The following is a 16,837-nucleotide window of genomic DNA, read 5'->3' as shown; positions in this document are numbered from 1 at the left end:
AATGGTTAGATCTGTTCCCCTCTCTATAAATGCTTTCAGATCTGCTTCATACTTTCAGCACCTTCTGTTTTTATTTCAGATTTACAGCAACCATAGCATTTTGCTTTGATTCCAGACATGGTCATAAGTTTGTGAAAGCAATTTCATTAAGCTGCCGTTGTGGGTCTGCCACTGAGTTGGAAATCTGAATCAATGCCAGAATTGAAATTTTGATGGGAAAGGGAAATAAATCAATTTTTCCAGTTGTGATTATTCCCTTAGCCAACCTAATAGCAAGTTGTTTTAAAATCAGAGCTATTAAAAGTTATTATGAAACTTCAACTTAGAAACAATGTAATGGAAAAGACAAAAATGTAACATTTGAATTATAAAATACAAATTTTTAAATGTTGAAATACTGTTACCCTCATGATCTTGATAATGAATAATGGCTTTCTTTGCATGTCTTTGAACAATGATTTCTGTGACATCCCCACCGCCGCTGCGATTTGTATTTGAAAAGTACAAGTCCAGGTAATCATCACTCAAACTGGGCTGAACTCCTTCTATTTGCACCGAATTTGTCTTGGCCAGACGTTGGGCAGTGATACAATGGTTTTCAAATGGCTTCTGACCACAATTCTTCAGAAAGGAGTTGGTGTCTGATAAAGCAACATAAGGCAAAGTTCTATATTACAGCACAAAGCCACATTCTTCACAATTTGCAACACAGACTTCAGTGAAATCATTTCATTCAGTCCCTTGCATCAATCACACTGGCTTCATTTCCAAAATGCAAATAAATGAATCACTATTAACTGAAGAAAAATTGTAAAAAATTCATAAAATGTAAGAACACTAACCTATATCAGTCTCAAATATGATCATTACATTTTCACCATCCTGCAAAGGTTCAATCTGATGCCGTGTGTTATTGCTCAGGCTGTCAACGTACAGTGAAATATGATCTACTCTCGAATTAACATCAAAACCTTTCAGAAGAAAAGTTCGGGGCTCATATTTATCATCTTCTTTCTTTTTATCATATAATTGCACATCCAGAGTTTTGCCACCCAGCTTGTGCTGTTTTTGTGAAATTATTTTCTCCAAATCTGTAAACATAACACAGAAAGGCGAAACAATCAGTCAATGTTACATTTGCATGTACCTCACCTTGTATTACTCTTAACAAGCATAATGCTCGATCAAAATGGTACAGGTCCATTTGTTTGTTGCAAACAACCCACTCCGTAACCTAACGTAACAGGCAACAAAGAGTAGATTATGCTGAAAAAGTTTAAAATGACTTTGTGAACAATCTCATCACTTCATTTATGCTTGCTGCAAATTGTGAACTAAGGGTATTCTATAAGAGAACTATCAATCTTACATATTAATCTGTTCAGCAAAAATAGAAATTGCTGGAAAAGCTTAGCAGGTCTCGTAGATCTGTAGTGAGAAATAAGAATTAACATTTTGTTCTGAGGAAGGGTCACTCGAGCCAAAATGTTAACTCTGATTTCCCTTCAATAGATGCTGCCAGATCTGCTGAGCTTTTCCAGCAATATCTATTTTTGGTTCAGATTTACAGCATCTGCAGTTTTTTCAGCTTATATTTAATCTTTTGAGCATGTGAGTAAAATTTTTTTTAAAAAAGACCATTGGTGAATTCTGGTGCCCTGAGTGCCTTCCATACAAAAACAAATATTGCTTTCCTTCTGCCCTGTTGCTACATCAGATCTGAGAATGTTTGGCGTGATGCTGACCTCATTATTATTGATATAGTTTAATTGTCTCTTCTCTCCAGAAGCAAGCCCAACAGCTTGTGAATGAGATTATCCTTTTCTGGGATTTTTGTAGACTTTACATGCAATGCAAATGATTTTGAGACTGAGTTAGATTTATTGCTGTACAAAACAAAGTGATTTGGGGATGATTTACATTGGGATGGCCAAATGCAATAGATATTGTATTACAGCTAGCCTACCATGTAAATGAAACTGGTACATTAAGGATCTTTAGTCTTATCCCAATTCTTGTCATTAACAAAAGGCATAAGACTATTCATTATGTCTTCTCAGATGGTCAAACAAATATGCATTCAAATTAGGCCAAAATCCAGGAATAGTTCAGACTTCGGACAACAGCTAACCTTTCAACTGTTGCAGGTAGAAGTCAAAAATCATACTTTACTCCACACTTATGAACCCCAGTAATGTGTAATTTGGATTGTAAAGGAGTGCAATGATTACATCACTTATTACATTATAATTTATGTGGGTCCTGGATGGCAAAGATATAATTCCTCAATGTGAGGCACTCAAAAACTTATGCGAGCAACCACAACTACTATATTTGTGAAAATGTCGAAACTGAGCCCAAAATCTGAAACTAGGATGAAAAACATTCACTCAATGGGCTATTATTAAACTCTATGCAGTGATATTAATCCATCATTCTGAAAACCTGGAATCACTAATTGGTTGAAATCCTATGTCCTCCAAAGACCATTGAAATCGAATGAATCCTTAGAGTATAAAGGCAGTAAGAGTATACTTAAGAGGGAAATCAGGAGGGCAAAAAGGGGACATGAGATAGTTTTGGCAAATAAGGTTAAGGAGAATCCAAAGGGTTTTTATAAATACACAAAGGACAAAAAATTAACTAGGGAGAGAATAAGGCCTCTCAAAGAGCAGCAAGGCAGCCTTTGTGTGGAGCCCCAGGAGATGGGGCAGATACTAAATGAGTATTTTGCGTCAGTGTTTACTGTGGAGAAGGACATGAAAGATACAGAATGTGAGTAAATAGATGGTGACATCTTGAAAAATGTCCATATTACAAAGGAAGAGGTGGTGGATGTCTTGAAATGCATAAAAGTGGATAAATTTCCAGGACCTGATCAGGTGTACCTTCAAACTCTGTGGGAAGCTAGAGAAGTGATTGCTGGGGCCTTGCTGAGATACTTGTACCATTGATAGTCACAGGTGAGGTGCCAGAAGACTGGAGGTTGGTTAACATGGTGCCACTGTTTAAGAAAAGTGGTAAGGACAAACCAGGGAACTATAGACCAGTGAGGCTGACACTTGCGGTGGGCAAGTTGTTGGAGGGAATCCTGAGAGACAGGGCTTACATGTATTTGGAAAGGCAAGGACTGATTAGGGATAGTCAACATGGCTTTGTGTGTGGGAAATCATGTCTCAGGAACTTGATTTGAGTTTTTTGAAAGAGTAACAAGAGGATTGATGAGGGCAGAGCTGTAGATGTGATCTATATGGACTTTAGTAAGTCGTTTGACAAGGTTCCCCATGGGAGACTGATTAGCAACATTAGATCTCATGGGATGCAGGGAGAACTAGCCAACTGGATACAGAACTGGCTCGAAGATAGAAGGCAGAGGGTGGTGGAGGGTTGCTTTGCAGACTGGAGACCTGGTGTGCCTCAGGGATCGGTGCTGGGTCCACTACTTTTCGTCATTTATATAAATGATTTGGATGTGAACATAGGAGGTTTAGTTAGTAAGTTTGCAGACGACACCAAAATTGGAGGTGTATTGGACAGTGGTTACTTCAGATTACAACAAGATTTAGATCAGATGGGCCAATTGGCTGAGGAGTGGCAGATGGAGTTTAATTTAGATAAATGCGAGGTGCTGCATTTTGGGAAAGCAAATCAAAGCAGGACTAAAACACTTAGTGGTAAGGTCCTAGGGAGTGTTGCTGAACAAAGAGACCTTGGAGTGCAGGTTTAAAGCTCCTTGAATGTAGAGTTGCAGGTAGATAGGATAGTGAAGAAGGTATTTGTTATTATTTCCTTTATTGGTCAGAGTATTGAGTACAGGAGTTGGGAGGTCATGTTGCGGCTTTTGGAATATTGTGTGCAATTCTTGTCTCCTTCCTATTGGAAGGATGTTGTGAAACTTGAAAGGATTCAGAAAAAATTTACAAGAATGCTGCCAGGGTTGGAGGATTTGAGCTATAGGGAGAGCCTGAATAGGCTAGGGCTGCTTTCCTTGGAGCGTTGGAGGCTGAGGGGTGGCCTTATTGAGGTTTATAAAATCATGAGGGGTATGGATAGGAGAAACAGATAAGGTCTTTTCGCTGGAGTGATGGAGTCCAGACTAGAGAGCATAGGTTCAGGGTGAGAGGGGAAAGATATAAAAGGTTCCTAAGCGGCAACTTTTTCATGTAGAGGGTGGTGCGTGAATGGAATGAGTTGCCAGAGGAAGTAGTGGAAGTTGGTACAATTACAGCATTTAAAAAACATCTGGATGGGTATATGAATCGGAAGGATTTAGAGGGATATGGACCAAGTGCTGGCAAATGGGACTAGATTAGATTGGGATATCTGGTCAGCATGGATGAGTTGGAGTGAAGGGTCTGTTTCTGTGCTGTACGCCTCTATGACTCTGTAACCATCTCTCAATTCTTTCATTCCATACTTCATTGTGTTTTGCTGTCTCTGTCTTCCCCTTTTTGAATCAGGCACTTGCCATTAGAAATAACAAGCCCAGAATTGAGACTGTGTATCAGTCTCTTGCCGAATGGAGTATGTGTCGTATAAAGCTGAGACTATTAATAATTCTACTTGTATATTGCTTTAACTTAATTTTTCTGCTCATTTATGCCATAAAAAAAATTCTATGGACTCCTGTGCAAAATATTAACATATCAATGCACAGCTTCATGATATATAAAGTGATAGGCATCTGCAGAATGCAGTCTTTTTGAATTTGGTACCTTCAGATTTCTGTCACATATTCTGACTGTTTCTCTCAGTGCTACAGTTAATGATATATACATTTACCCTCTTTGCTTGAGCAGGTTACAAACCAAGAAGTTTCATCATTTACATGGATTTCCACATCTGACGCAAACCTCTCAAAATACATTGCGACAACATCTGTATCTAATGGACCGTCACTGTTGATCAGCAACTGATTGAGGCAACTGTCCTCTGTGTCGTATGGATCAAGACCTGAAAAAGAAAAATCGACATGTGAAGGTGATTGTTTTCCCCCACCTTAGATAACGATTTTGGCACAAAATGACGGCTATGACAAGATGCAGTTAGTTCTTCAGAAACAAAGTCTGTACCTGATTTTTCAATTGGAACTGAAGACTCTTGATTTTGAAATCCCTTTGTTGGGCTCTGCATGAAAAAAAAGAGAGCATTCATAGAATCCCAACAGTGTGGAAACAGGCCATTTGCCCCAACAAGTCCACACCAACCCTCCAAAGAGCATCCTATACAGACTCACCCCCTACCCTATAACCCTGCATTTCCCATGGATAATCCACCAACCTACACACCCCATGGACACTATGAACAATTTTGCATGGCCAATTCGCCTAACCTGCACATTTTTGGACGGTGGGAGGAAACCAGAGTGCCCAGGGAAAACCCACACAGACACAGGGATAATATAGGCGAAAGTGAGGACCGCAGATGCTGAGATCATAGTCCAGATTAGAATGGTGCTGGAAAAGCCCAGCAGGTCAGGCAGCATCCAAGAAGCAGGAAGATCGACGTTTCAGGCAAAAGCCCTTCATTCCTGATGAAGGGCTTTTGCCCGAAACATCGATTTTCCTGCTCCTCGGATGCTGCCTGACCTGCCGTGCTTTTCCAGCACCACTCTAATCTAGACTCTGTCTATTTTAATTGCTGATTTTGAGAGTTTGGTAGTCCTTTCCTTGATTCTTTACACACAACTGAGCTTAAACTTCCACACAATCTTAATTACCCCCTTCAGATTTCTAAGCAAACACTTCTGGTATGAAATTTTCAAACTAAAAATCTTTATACTCATGACTAATTGTTCTGAAGTAACCCCTTTCTCCAGGAGAAGTGTATCCACATTTAACCCCAACCAGGTTGTCTGTGAACTGAAACTAAAAGCTTTCCAATCTTTGGGATTCATGATTCTTCTATACCTAAACATGATGTTTCCTCTGGTTGATCATAAAACTTTCACAATATAAACACGTTCCCAATATCACTCAGGAATTTTGCTCTCAGATGCATTCCAGTTTAAAATCATTGCTTTAGAAAGACTGACAAACAGACCTCATCACCACAAGTATAGGTTTCTGAAGCAGAATTCAATATGTACACCATTACCCACGGAAAGAGAGTTCAGTGAGGTAAAAATCTTGTGTAGAACAGTCCAGTGTCATTAGATTGTGAGAAAAGTGACTTAGGCTACAGATCAACATTTTGGACTATTTGTGAATAGTTTTTCTTTCTGAATTTAATTCCTTGGGCAAAGTACTTTTCTGATAATACCATAGCTTTATAATTTTGCCCAGACATAGACATTGCTATACTGTAAGTTTTTACTCACAAACTTTAATGTAAGGATTTTCCGAGAAAGAAGGGAAAAACCTTTCTACTTCTGAGGTAAGTTATCGTAGGCTCTGTGTGTATAAATCTAAAATTCTCCCACAACCTGGGTCAGGTCTCTCTCAACTTGTTCTGTGACTGCTGACTGAATGTGTGTTGTACCATTTCAAACTATTCTTAATAATCTTTATATCTTTCCTTGAGTAAATATTGTTTGCCATAAATAAGTTATTTAATTTGCGACTTAAGAAACCTGGCTGACTTGTCCTGATAAGCATATATTTGGCAATGCAATAAAGGTGAAGTTCAATAGTCATATTAGACCAAAAGGTCACTCTGACAGAGATGGTTGGTAGCCACTTAACCAGAGGATCATCACACCTCAGGAGAGATGAGAGATTGAGGTATTCATAGTACCCTTAGCCACTGTGGGAATTGAGTCCATGATATTGACCATTATTCTGTGATGTAACATATCTGTCCAGCAAACTGAGCTAACCAATCTCCTTTTGCAAACTCAAAATTTTTACTAACCAATGGAGGAGTGGGACAAGCAAAGGCATTGGACCATGACCTTCAACATTACATTTGTAGTGACTTACTTGTTCATGGCTGTTGTGGCTTTGTGAACCGGTCAGTAATAGACTTTGTTCTATTGCTAGCTTTTTGCTGGAGCTTGCTGTAAATTTATTGGGGCTCTCAGACCTTTTTCTCCTATTGCCGGACTCATACTCGATAACTCGAAGCGGAACAGTCTCTGAGCTCATTAGCTGCACTGTATGGAACTCCTTCTTCAACACATTTTCCTTCACTGATAATACAAAATAAACACATCATTTCTATTCAGAATTTTGTAGAAATAGCATACCTTTATACTACCTTTAACAGTTGGCTTATCATTTCCATTGCTAATTATCAACATGCAGCTTCTTAGCTTACTAATTACATTAAATTAGTAAAATCTGTTTGCATCATTCTGCCATGATAACCACACTATTTTCGACCAAGCTACATTAAGACCTGAATAGTTCCAGCCTGCAGATAGCACGATGTGCCATAATAAAGAAATGGTGTAGAGGTGCTGGTATTGGATTGGGGTGGACAAAGTCAAAAATCACATGACAGCAGGTTATTGTCCAACAAGTTTATTTGAAATCACAATCTTTCAGATCAACACTCCTTCACCAAGTAGTGAAGATGATGACGCTTCAGGTTTTAGAGATTCAATCACATTTTGTATATGCAATGTAATCAATTAAGTAGTCAGGCTAAGAATTCATCAACCTGACGCAATGGTACTGAACTAGCAACTCTGAGTCCAGGAGCACATAAGCCCACTATGGATTCAACAGGCCTCAATTTGTTGGCTAGCACCAGAAATAGTACCACAGATTATTGTAAAAATCCACTAATGAAGGAGTTAGATCAAGATAATAAAGACTCCTAACTAATATAAACCCATTAATATTCTTTAGGGAAGGGGAAGGTGATGGCCCTAGTGATATTCTCGCTAGACTATTATCAGAAAATTCAGCTAATGTTCTGGGACCCTGATTCAAATCTCATCACAGCAGATGGTGTCATTTGAATTCAAGAATAATCTGGAATTATGAATCTACTGATGACCATGAGACTGTTAGAAAAAAAAGCCCATCTAGTTCATTGATGTCCTTCCGGTAAGGAAATCTGACACCCTAACCTGGTCTGGCCTACATATGGCTCCAGGCCCACAGCAATGGGGTTGACTCTCAATTGGCCTAGCGAGCCACTCAGTTCAAAAGTAAATAGGGACAGGCAATAAATACTATCCTGCCAACAATGCCCATGTCCCATGTTTGAATTAAAAAAACTTTACCATCTTAATCTGTATACCCATTTTGTCTTATTACCTTAAGTAAATATTAAAAGAAATAATCACCTACATGCTGCTTCATCTGCCAACATGAAGGAGTTGTACCATTAGGTCAAGGTGATAAAGACTCCTAAGACTCCCCCCACCTTATCTCAGTCCCTACCCCCGGATTCAGCACCGCCCTCTTGACCTGCAATCTTCTTCCTGACCTCTCTGCCCCCACCCCCTCTCCGGCCTATCACCCTCACCCTCACCTCCTTCCACCTATTGTATTTCCAGCACCCCTCCCCCAAATTCCACCCACCCCATCTTTTATCTCAGCCCGCTTGGCACACCAGCCTCATTCCTGAAGAAGGTCTTATGCCCGAAACGTCGATTCCCCTGCTCCTCAGATATTGCCTGGCCTACTGCGCTTTTCCAGCATCACACTTTTCAACTCCTAACCGTACACCAAGTATTGAGAATCCCAATCAATACTTCGAGCTAGCCCCAGCACTCTATAAGATCATGACAGACTCTACTCTCTTACACATCTCCAATAATCTTTCATCCCCTTGGTAATCAAGCATCTATCTATCCCTGCCATAAAAATATTTAAAGATTCTTCATCCATGACCTTTTGTACAAGGGAATTTCGAAGACTTACAAAGATAAACAATATATTGTCATCAATGTTTTATGTGGACATCCCCTTTATTTTAAACTCTGACTCCTTATTCTAAATTGTCCCACAAGAAGAAACATCCTTTCAACATCCATCCAGCCAAGTAACCTTCGGATCTTATCATATCATGCATTAATTTACCTGGGTGCATCACATAACAGATCCTCTGCACAGAGCGTGGAAGTGTCCATGCCACACTATTATGGCCACAAGACATGAATATAATAGCATGAAGTATTAAATATTAAACTGATCATCAATTAGAAAATGTCATGGAGGATAGGAACTAAAAGAATTTATTTTTCTTTGGAAAGTTACTTCCAAGCCATTTTGTAATGGTGTGTTCAGATTCACTGTAGCAATTCACTATGTAAAAAAATACTAATTTCCTTGCTGGATTTTCACTAATTATCTAAAATCTGTGTCCATTAGTTATTGATCCATTCACCACTAACATCAGTTTCTGCTTATTTGCTCCATCAAAACAGTCATTGATTATGGATCAAATTGTACACAACATATATCAATATTTACAATTGCAACATTGGTAACATATCTGATCATGAACGTGATTGCAAATTATGTAATCAGATACATTTGAAAAGAGTGCTTAGACTAGTAATCATCTATGTCATAAAGTCATGTGAGTACAAGGGAATTTCTTTTGGGGAATTTTGCAACACTGAAAACTCTCTTCCCCCTGTTTCTACTCTTTGTACGACTGAGGCATGGATAGGGTGGATAGTCAGAGTCTTTTACGCCAGGGTGTATATGTCAAATAATAGGGGCATAGGTTTAAGGTGAAAGGAAGAAAGTTGAAATGAGATGAACGAGCAAAATATTCTTTGCAGAGGGTCTCAGATGCCTGAAATGTGCTGCCTGTGGAGGTGACAGAGACAGACAAGACAGCTATGTTTAACAGGTATTCAGACAAACACATAGACTCGCCAACATTAAGGGCATTTAAATAGGGATTGGACATACATATGGATAATAATGGAACGGTGTAGGTTAGATGGGCATCAGATTATTTTCACAGGTCGGCGCAACATCAAGGGCCAAAGGACCTGTATTGCGCTGTGACATTCTATGTTTCTATGAACAGTCAGGGAATAGTTAGATACAGACCATGTGCAGACAAAGGGGATTAGTTCATGGTCAGTGCAGACATGGTGGACAAAGGGCCAGTTCCTGTGCTGTACTGTTCTATTTTCTATGTTGTAAACTTTTGAAAGTAAAGATAAGTCAGAAGACATCAGTGGCACTGTACAGTTCCAGCTAGGGTTGTCTCCTGAAACAAAAGCAAAGTTACATGCGTGCTGGAAATCTGAACTAAAAGCAAAGAAAGCTGGAAAAATTCAACAGGTCAGACAGCATCTGTGGAGAAAAGCAGAATTAGCTTCATAAATCAAGGACATCTCTTCACCTAGTACATTTTGACTTCAAAAGCACTACAGCATTGTTACACTGCCAACTGCTGCTCATTACCTTTCCAGCATTAGGTCGGATCAGTAGCTCAGAAGGAATCACTAAATTTAACAGTACTTTCTTCTTGAGTTGTAAATTTAATAAAGTATGACTTCATCTTCGATAACTTTTGTGAAGGGCAGGTCGTGCCTCACAAACCTTATTGAATTCTTTGAAAAGGTGACGAAGGAGGTTGATGAGGGGAAAGCGGTAGATGTGGTATATATGGATTTTAGTAAGGCGTTTGATAAGGTTCCCCATGGTAGGCTACTGCAGAAAATACGGAGATATGGCATTGAGGGTGAGTTGGAGGTTTGGATTAGGAATTGGCTGGATGGAAGAAGACAGAGGGTAGTAGTTGATGGCAAAGTTTCTTCATGGAGTGCCGTCACTAGCGGTGTTCTGCAAGGATCTGTTTTGGGACCATTGCTGTTTGTCATTTTTATAAATGACCTGGAAGCGGGGTTAGAAGGTTGGGTGAGCAAGTTTGCGGATGATACGAAAGTCGGAGGAGTTGTTGACAGTGAGGAAGGATGTGGCAGGTTACAGCAGGATATAGAGAAGCTGCAGAGCTGGGCAGAAAGGTGGCAAATGGAATTCAATGTAGCTAAGTGTGAGGTGATTCACTTTGGGAAGAATAACAAAAAGATGGGGTACTGGGCTAATGGTCGGATACTTGGTAGTGTGGATGAGCAGAGGGATCTTGGTGTCCATGTACACAGATCTCTGAAAGTTGCCACCCAGGTAAATAGTGCGGTGAGGAAGGCATATGGCATACTGGCTTTTATTGGTAGAGGAATTGAGTTCCGGAGTCCTGAGGTCATGATGCAGTTGTATAAGACTCTGGTGCGGCCGCATCTGGAATATTGTGTGCAGTTTTGGTCGCCATACTATAGGAAGGATGTGGAGGCACTGGAACGGGTGCAGAGGAGGTTTACCAGGATGTTGCCTGGTATGGAAGGAAGATCGTATGAGGAAAGACTGAGACACTTGGGGCTGTTTTCATTAGAGAAAAGAAGGTTTAGGGGTGACTTGATTGAGGTGTACAAGATGATTAGGGGGTTAGATAGGGTTGACAGTGTGAACCTTTTCCCGCGTATGGAGTCGGGTATTACAAGGGGGCATAGCTTTAAATTAAGGGGGGGTAGATATAGGACTGAAGTTAGGGGTAGGTTCTTCACTCAGCGAGTCGTAAGTTCATGGAATGCCCTGCCAGTAGCAGTGGTGGACTCTCCCTCTTTATGGGCATTCAAGCGGGCATTGGATAGGTATATGGAGGATAGTGGGTTAGTATAGGTTAGGTGGGCTTGGATCGGCGCAACATCGAGGGCCAAAGGGCCTGTACTGCGCTGTATTCTTCTATGAATCTATGACTCTATAAAAAAAGACTCTCATTGAACAGTGGAGGTAAGTTCTACTCCAAATTACCAACTGTGCTGACAAACCTACTGTAGCAAACACTGTTGAAAAATTGCAAAAGACTTGCAAAACACTTTTATTTCAATGATTACAATGGACAGAAAAATACAACTAAACTATAACAGTGTCATATGTAAAGTGGTGCAAGTGGGAAAAAATAGCATCTATCACATATAAAGAGTTATGGAATCTAGGAGGCATAGATATTTTATGGCACAGGCACCAATTGATTAGATTCCCTACAGTGTGGAAACAGGCCCTTGAGCCCAACACGTCTAAACCGACCCTCTGAAAAGTAGCCCACCCAGTTCCATTTCCCTCTGACTAATGCACCTAATACTGTGGGCAATTTAGAATGGCCAATTCACCTGATCTGCACACCTTTGGACAGTGGGAAGAAACCGGAGCACACCCATGCAGACACAGGGAGAATGTGCAAACTCCACACAGAGAGTCACCCAAGACTGGAATTGAACCTTGGACCCTGGTGCTGTGATGCAGCAGTGCTAAACACTGAGCCACCATGCCACCCTCAAAGGGTACAATGAGCGCAGTCCAGCTCTACGTCAAGCAATCCAGTCAGACCCACTCCCCCACTCGCTGTAGTCCAGCAAGTTAATTTCCCTCAAGTGCCCATCCAATTTTCATTTGCAATCCTGTATATGTCTGCTTCCACACCTTAATAGTATTTTCCATGTCACTGCCATTTGCTGTGTAAAAATGTTCTTCTTCACAGTTACCCTATCTATGACCCAAAGTCTACGTTCCCTAGTCCTTGTATGATATGCTCATTCAAATACCTTTTCTTCATCTCTTTTATCTAAAGTTGTCATGTTGTGGTATATTTCTATCAAACCTGCCCCCAGCCTACTTTACTGCAAGAGGAAGAACACTAGATTCTCCAGCCAAAACTTGTGGTTTAAATCTGTCCAGCCTGAAAATCAGGGGAAATCTACACCTGCAAGGACCCTCACATTCTCCCTGCAATTTGGTGACCAGTACAGGCTGCAAAACTCTTGTTGTAGCTTCACCAGTGCTTTGTAAAAGTTCATTGTAAAATCCCTGTTTTTTTATACTCAATACCTCTATATTGTTATGAAGATATGGGTGTACCTTTAAGAGAGTTTAAATTAACAATATAAGGTCAAGATTCTATATGCTTTGTAAGCCTCTCTCAATATGTTCTGTCACCTTCAAGGACCTGTGCATATGAACCCTCAGGTTCGCTGTCTCTGCACACCCTTAGATTTATGTAAATTACATTTAAATTGCCCAAAACTATCCCCATACCTATGACATCTACTCAAACTTCTCTGTCTTAAATTCCATTTGCCACCTATCTGCCCATCTTGCCATCCTGTTGCCACATTTCAAAACAAACTTTACTTTGTATTCCAATATCTTAATCATGTATATAAGAGCAGTGATCCTATGTGTGACCCCCTGAGGAACACTACTGTTTACTATCCCCCATCTAAGTAACAAACATTTTCCATAACTTGCTATTTTATGTCATTAAACCAACTTTTAAATCCAATCCGACACTGACCTTTCTTTCCGTGAGCTTTTAACCTGATTAAATAGCACTCGTAAACTGAGAAGCCAACCTGAGACTTACTTCATAAATGGAATATGGGTGTCATTCTCTGGAACAGTATTTATTGCTCATTCCTAATTGCCCTCAAACTGCATGGCTTGCTGGGCCAATTCAGAGGGCAGTTAAGAGTCAACCATATTGCTGTGGCTCAGGAGTCACGTGTTGGCCAGGTTACATGAGGAAAGCAAATTCCCTTCCTATTAGTGAAGCAAACAGGTATTTATAATGTTTTAATTTTCAGATTTTTAATTTCAAGTATTTACCATAGTGGGATGTGAATCCATTTCTCCAAAGCATTAATCTAGGACTCTGGATTATGAGTCATAGAGTCACAGAGGTGTACAGCACGGAAACAGACCCTTCAGTGCAACTCGCCCATGGTGACCAGATCTCCTAACCCAAACTAGACCCACCTGCCAGCACCTGGCCCACATCCCTTCAAACCCTTCCTATTCATATACCTATCCAGATGCCTATCACATTACTACCAATCCCTAATACTTTCAGACTTGGGTCTTTTAAATGGTCAGAAAAGTGTAATCTGAAGCACCTAAATTTCTACAATGCCTTGCCAGAAGGCACAGTCCCCAACACAAAGTCAACTCCTCCCACCAGAATGTAAATTAAACATCAACAAATTAAACACAAAATCTTTATGCACGGATCTAAATGTCCTGGCTTGACCACATTTAGAGCCTTCTGTGGTCTGATTGGCACGCTAATGAAAGACACATAGACTTAGATGAATTCAAAGCAAGCCGTAAGGCTGAGCATTTTAAATCTTATACTTTCCTGCCTAACAAGTAAAGCAGATGAGTTACAGGGAAGAAAATATAAATTAGATCAAGTTGATGGAGAAGGCAGGACCTTTACAAGGCGTATAAATGATTAAATGCTGTAGATAAAGTCAAGCCAGCATATTATAAGTACTTTCAGGAAGTTAGACCAGACCACACACAATTGTGGTGGTGCAATGTTTTTTTGAGGCAGACTTTAAGAGGACTTTTGCACTGGAAAGAGAATGTCAAACATCTGCAATATCTGACAAGCCAGATATTATATTAGCAATCGTTGCAAATGATGTTGAAGAGTAAAATTGGAGAAGATCTAAAAGGCGGTTATGTGAAATGACATGTTTATTACTCTTGTCCTTCCAAGATAAAGATTTAGAGTAAGGTCAAGGTTTGGTACAAAAAGTAATAAGGTGGTTTCCCTCCAGAGTTGATGTATATATGTGTCATAAGGAAAAAACAATGATTTTTGTGTTCCTATCCACTTACTTTCAGTCTCTTCCTACCTTCCTATTTGCATAACTAGATCAGAATTTCCATTTTGGTACTTGGTAGTAACATTGTATTGGGTGTTGACTACTTGATAGTGAATTGAATGACAATAAAAATCAAGTGGTTCCTATTACAGGTGGGTAATTTGGAACATCCCATCTTACAAAGGGTCATTTGTGGTACAGTGGTAATGTCCCTACATCTGCATCAGAAAACCTAGGTTCAACCGAGGAGAGGTTATGGCCTACATGTTTTATCACTGGACTGTTAATTCAGGTAATGTGCTGGGGTCCCAGGTAATGTGCTGGGGTCCCAGGTGGATGGCAAGTGGTAGATTTTGAATTCAATAAAAGAAGTCTGGAATTAACAGTCTAAGGATGTTAGGGTTAGGGTTGAGAGCATCTAATGATGACTGAATTCATTGCTAATTGTTGTAAAACTCCATCAGGTTCACTCATGTCCTTTAGGGAAGGGAAACTGCCATCCTTACCTGGTCTAGCCTACCTGTGACTTCAGGCCCACAGCAATGTTATTAACTCTTAACTGCCCTCTGGGATGGGCAATAAATGCTGGCCTAGCCAGTAACACCTGTATCGCATGACTGAATTTTAAAAAGACTGCCACCGAGGTGCGTAATTACCTCTCTGTAACAGATTGAATTGAAAATATCTTCATTTGTAAAAGAAAAGGCAATTCAGTTCAAATTCCTTGTCACATAAGTTTTCAATCAGCCGTTTTACTCCTGAATGGGGAAATGAAAATCTACCTTGCCTTAAGGACACGAATGATCACCCACTATTTATAACCTCTAAACAAGCATACCCTTTCTTTACCATATTTCTGGTAATGGATAGAAAATAACACGTAATGTCATTAGATATATCTCGGAGCAACAGAGGAAAATTCAGAAATAAAAGCAGGATGCGCTGGAGACAGCATCTGTGGAGAGAGAAACAACTAACGTTTTGAGTGCAGTATGACTCTTTTTCAGTATGTCCCAATTTCAACCGATCCATTCAGTGTAAAATCGATGCACTTGCTCTAAAAAAAAACTACCGATCTTTCAAAACGTGTCTAAATGCTGCAATTAAGAGTTAAAGTATAATAATGATAGACACAGAAAACAGTTGGCGTAATATGACACTTCAGAACAGCGGAAGTACACCATTCTCAAAAGAAAAATTCAAAAGTTGATCGGTATGAAATTGCATTGAATATATTTTCCAATCAACCTGCTCAGAGACACACCTCTCTAACATCCCGACACAAATCAAAATTCCCTAATCAAGACAAATACGCGCTTGCTGACGCAGGGAACTTTCGCCTATTTTCAGCGGTAGTGCCTTACCCTGTTCATTTTTAAAGTAGACCAGGAATTTCCTCGGATCTTCGTGTGCTTTGATCTCACATTCTCCTCCGCCGGATTTCTTTTTGCTTTGGAAATAAATGGCGAGTTTACTTTTGACAGAGTCCAGCTCGACAGGCAGTCCCTCCACTAACACCGGGAACTCTGCCATTACTCCTGGCTTGAATTCCCTGAGATCGCAGCTTCAGCCTTGCCGCTTGTCAACCCTCGGTCTGGAACCAGGTTACTCTACCGGAGAGGTCTGGGGAGGATTCAAACTGAGTTCCCTCCTCGGGGGACGGGTATTATCCTTTATAACTCTATTCGTCTTGTCATTGCTCGGAAACATCCTTCCGTGAACGACAATCGAAAGTGAAAGATTACAGACCTAATCATGTGCATGACTGTATATGGTCAGAGCCAATATGTATTTAAAGGTAGCCAATGTCACCCTGATTAATGAAGGGGCAGCGCCGCGAAAGCTAGTGCTTCCAAATAAACCTGTTGGACTATAACCTGGTGTTGTGTGATTTTTAATTTTGTCCACCCCAGTCCAACACCTGCACCTCCAAATCATCAATGTCACCCTGGAAATTGTTGAATGGGCCCAGGTTCCAGCTTGCAACTCACTCCGTTGCAACCCCAACCTCACTATCAAACCAGCAGACAAGGGAGGCGCGGTAGTAGTTTGGCGCACCGACCTCTACACCGCTGAGGCCAAACGCCAGCTCGCAGATACCTCCTCCTACTGCCCCCTTGACCATGACCCCACCCCCCACCACCAAACCATCATCTCCCAGACCGTCCATAACCTCATCACCTCGGGGGATCTCCCATCCACCGCCTCCAACCTCATAGTCCCACAACCCCGCACCTCCCGCTTCTACCTCCT

The 16,837-nt window shown here is 40.5% G+C and overlaps 1 protein-coding gene across 4 annotated transcripts in view; it reads right to left on the bottom strand.

Moving 5' to 3' along the window:
- The window catches only part of parp14rs3 (poly(ADP-ribose) polymerase family member 14-related sequence 3), an 81,250-nt gene extending 64,796 nt beyond the window's left edge, over positions 1-16,454 (bottom strand). For all 4 annotated transcript variants that reach the window (XM_043694150.2, XM_043694151.2, XM_043694152.2 and 1 more), the window contains exons 1-6: positions 15,949-16,454; positions 6,921-7,129; positions 5,073-5,127; positions 4,783-4,953; positions 843-1,091; positions 405-641 (exon numbers count right to left, since the gene is read on the bottom strand). In XM_043694150.2, coding sequence (XP_043550085.2) covers positions 405-641; positions 843-1,091; positions 4,783-4,953; positions 5,073-5,127; positions 6,921-7,129; positions 15,949-16,117 — 1,090 coding nt within the window. In that variant the 5' untranslated portion in view covers positions 16,118-16,454. The remainder of the gene's footprint in view (positions 1-404; positions 642-842; positions 1,092-4,782; positions 4,954-5,072; positions 5,128-6,920; positions 7,130-15,948) is intronic.
- Positions 16,455-16,837: the final 383 nt, after the last annotated feature.

This window comes from Chiloscyllium plagiosum, unplaced genomic scaffold (genome assembly GCF_037043375.1).
Source record: "Chiloscyllium plagiosum isolate Xiang-an unplaced genomic scaffold, Cpla_swu_hap1 HiC_scaffold_7, whole genome shotgun sequence".
NCBI classification, from domain to species: Eukaryota; Metazoa; Chordata; class Chondrichthyes; order Orectolobiformes; family Hemiscylliidae; genus Chiloscyllium; species Chiloscyllium plagiosum.
This window is presented reverse-complemented; position numbering and strand designations above follow the sequence as displayed.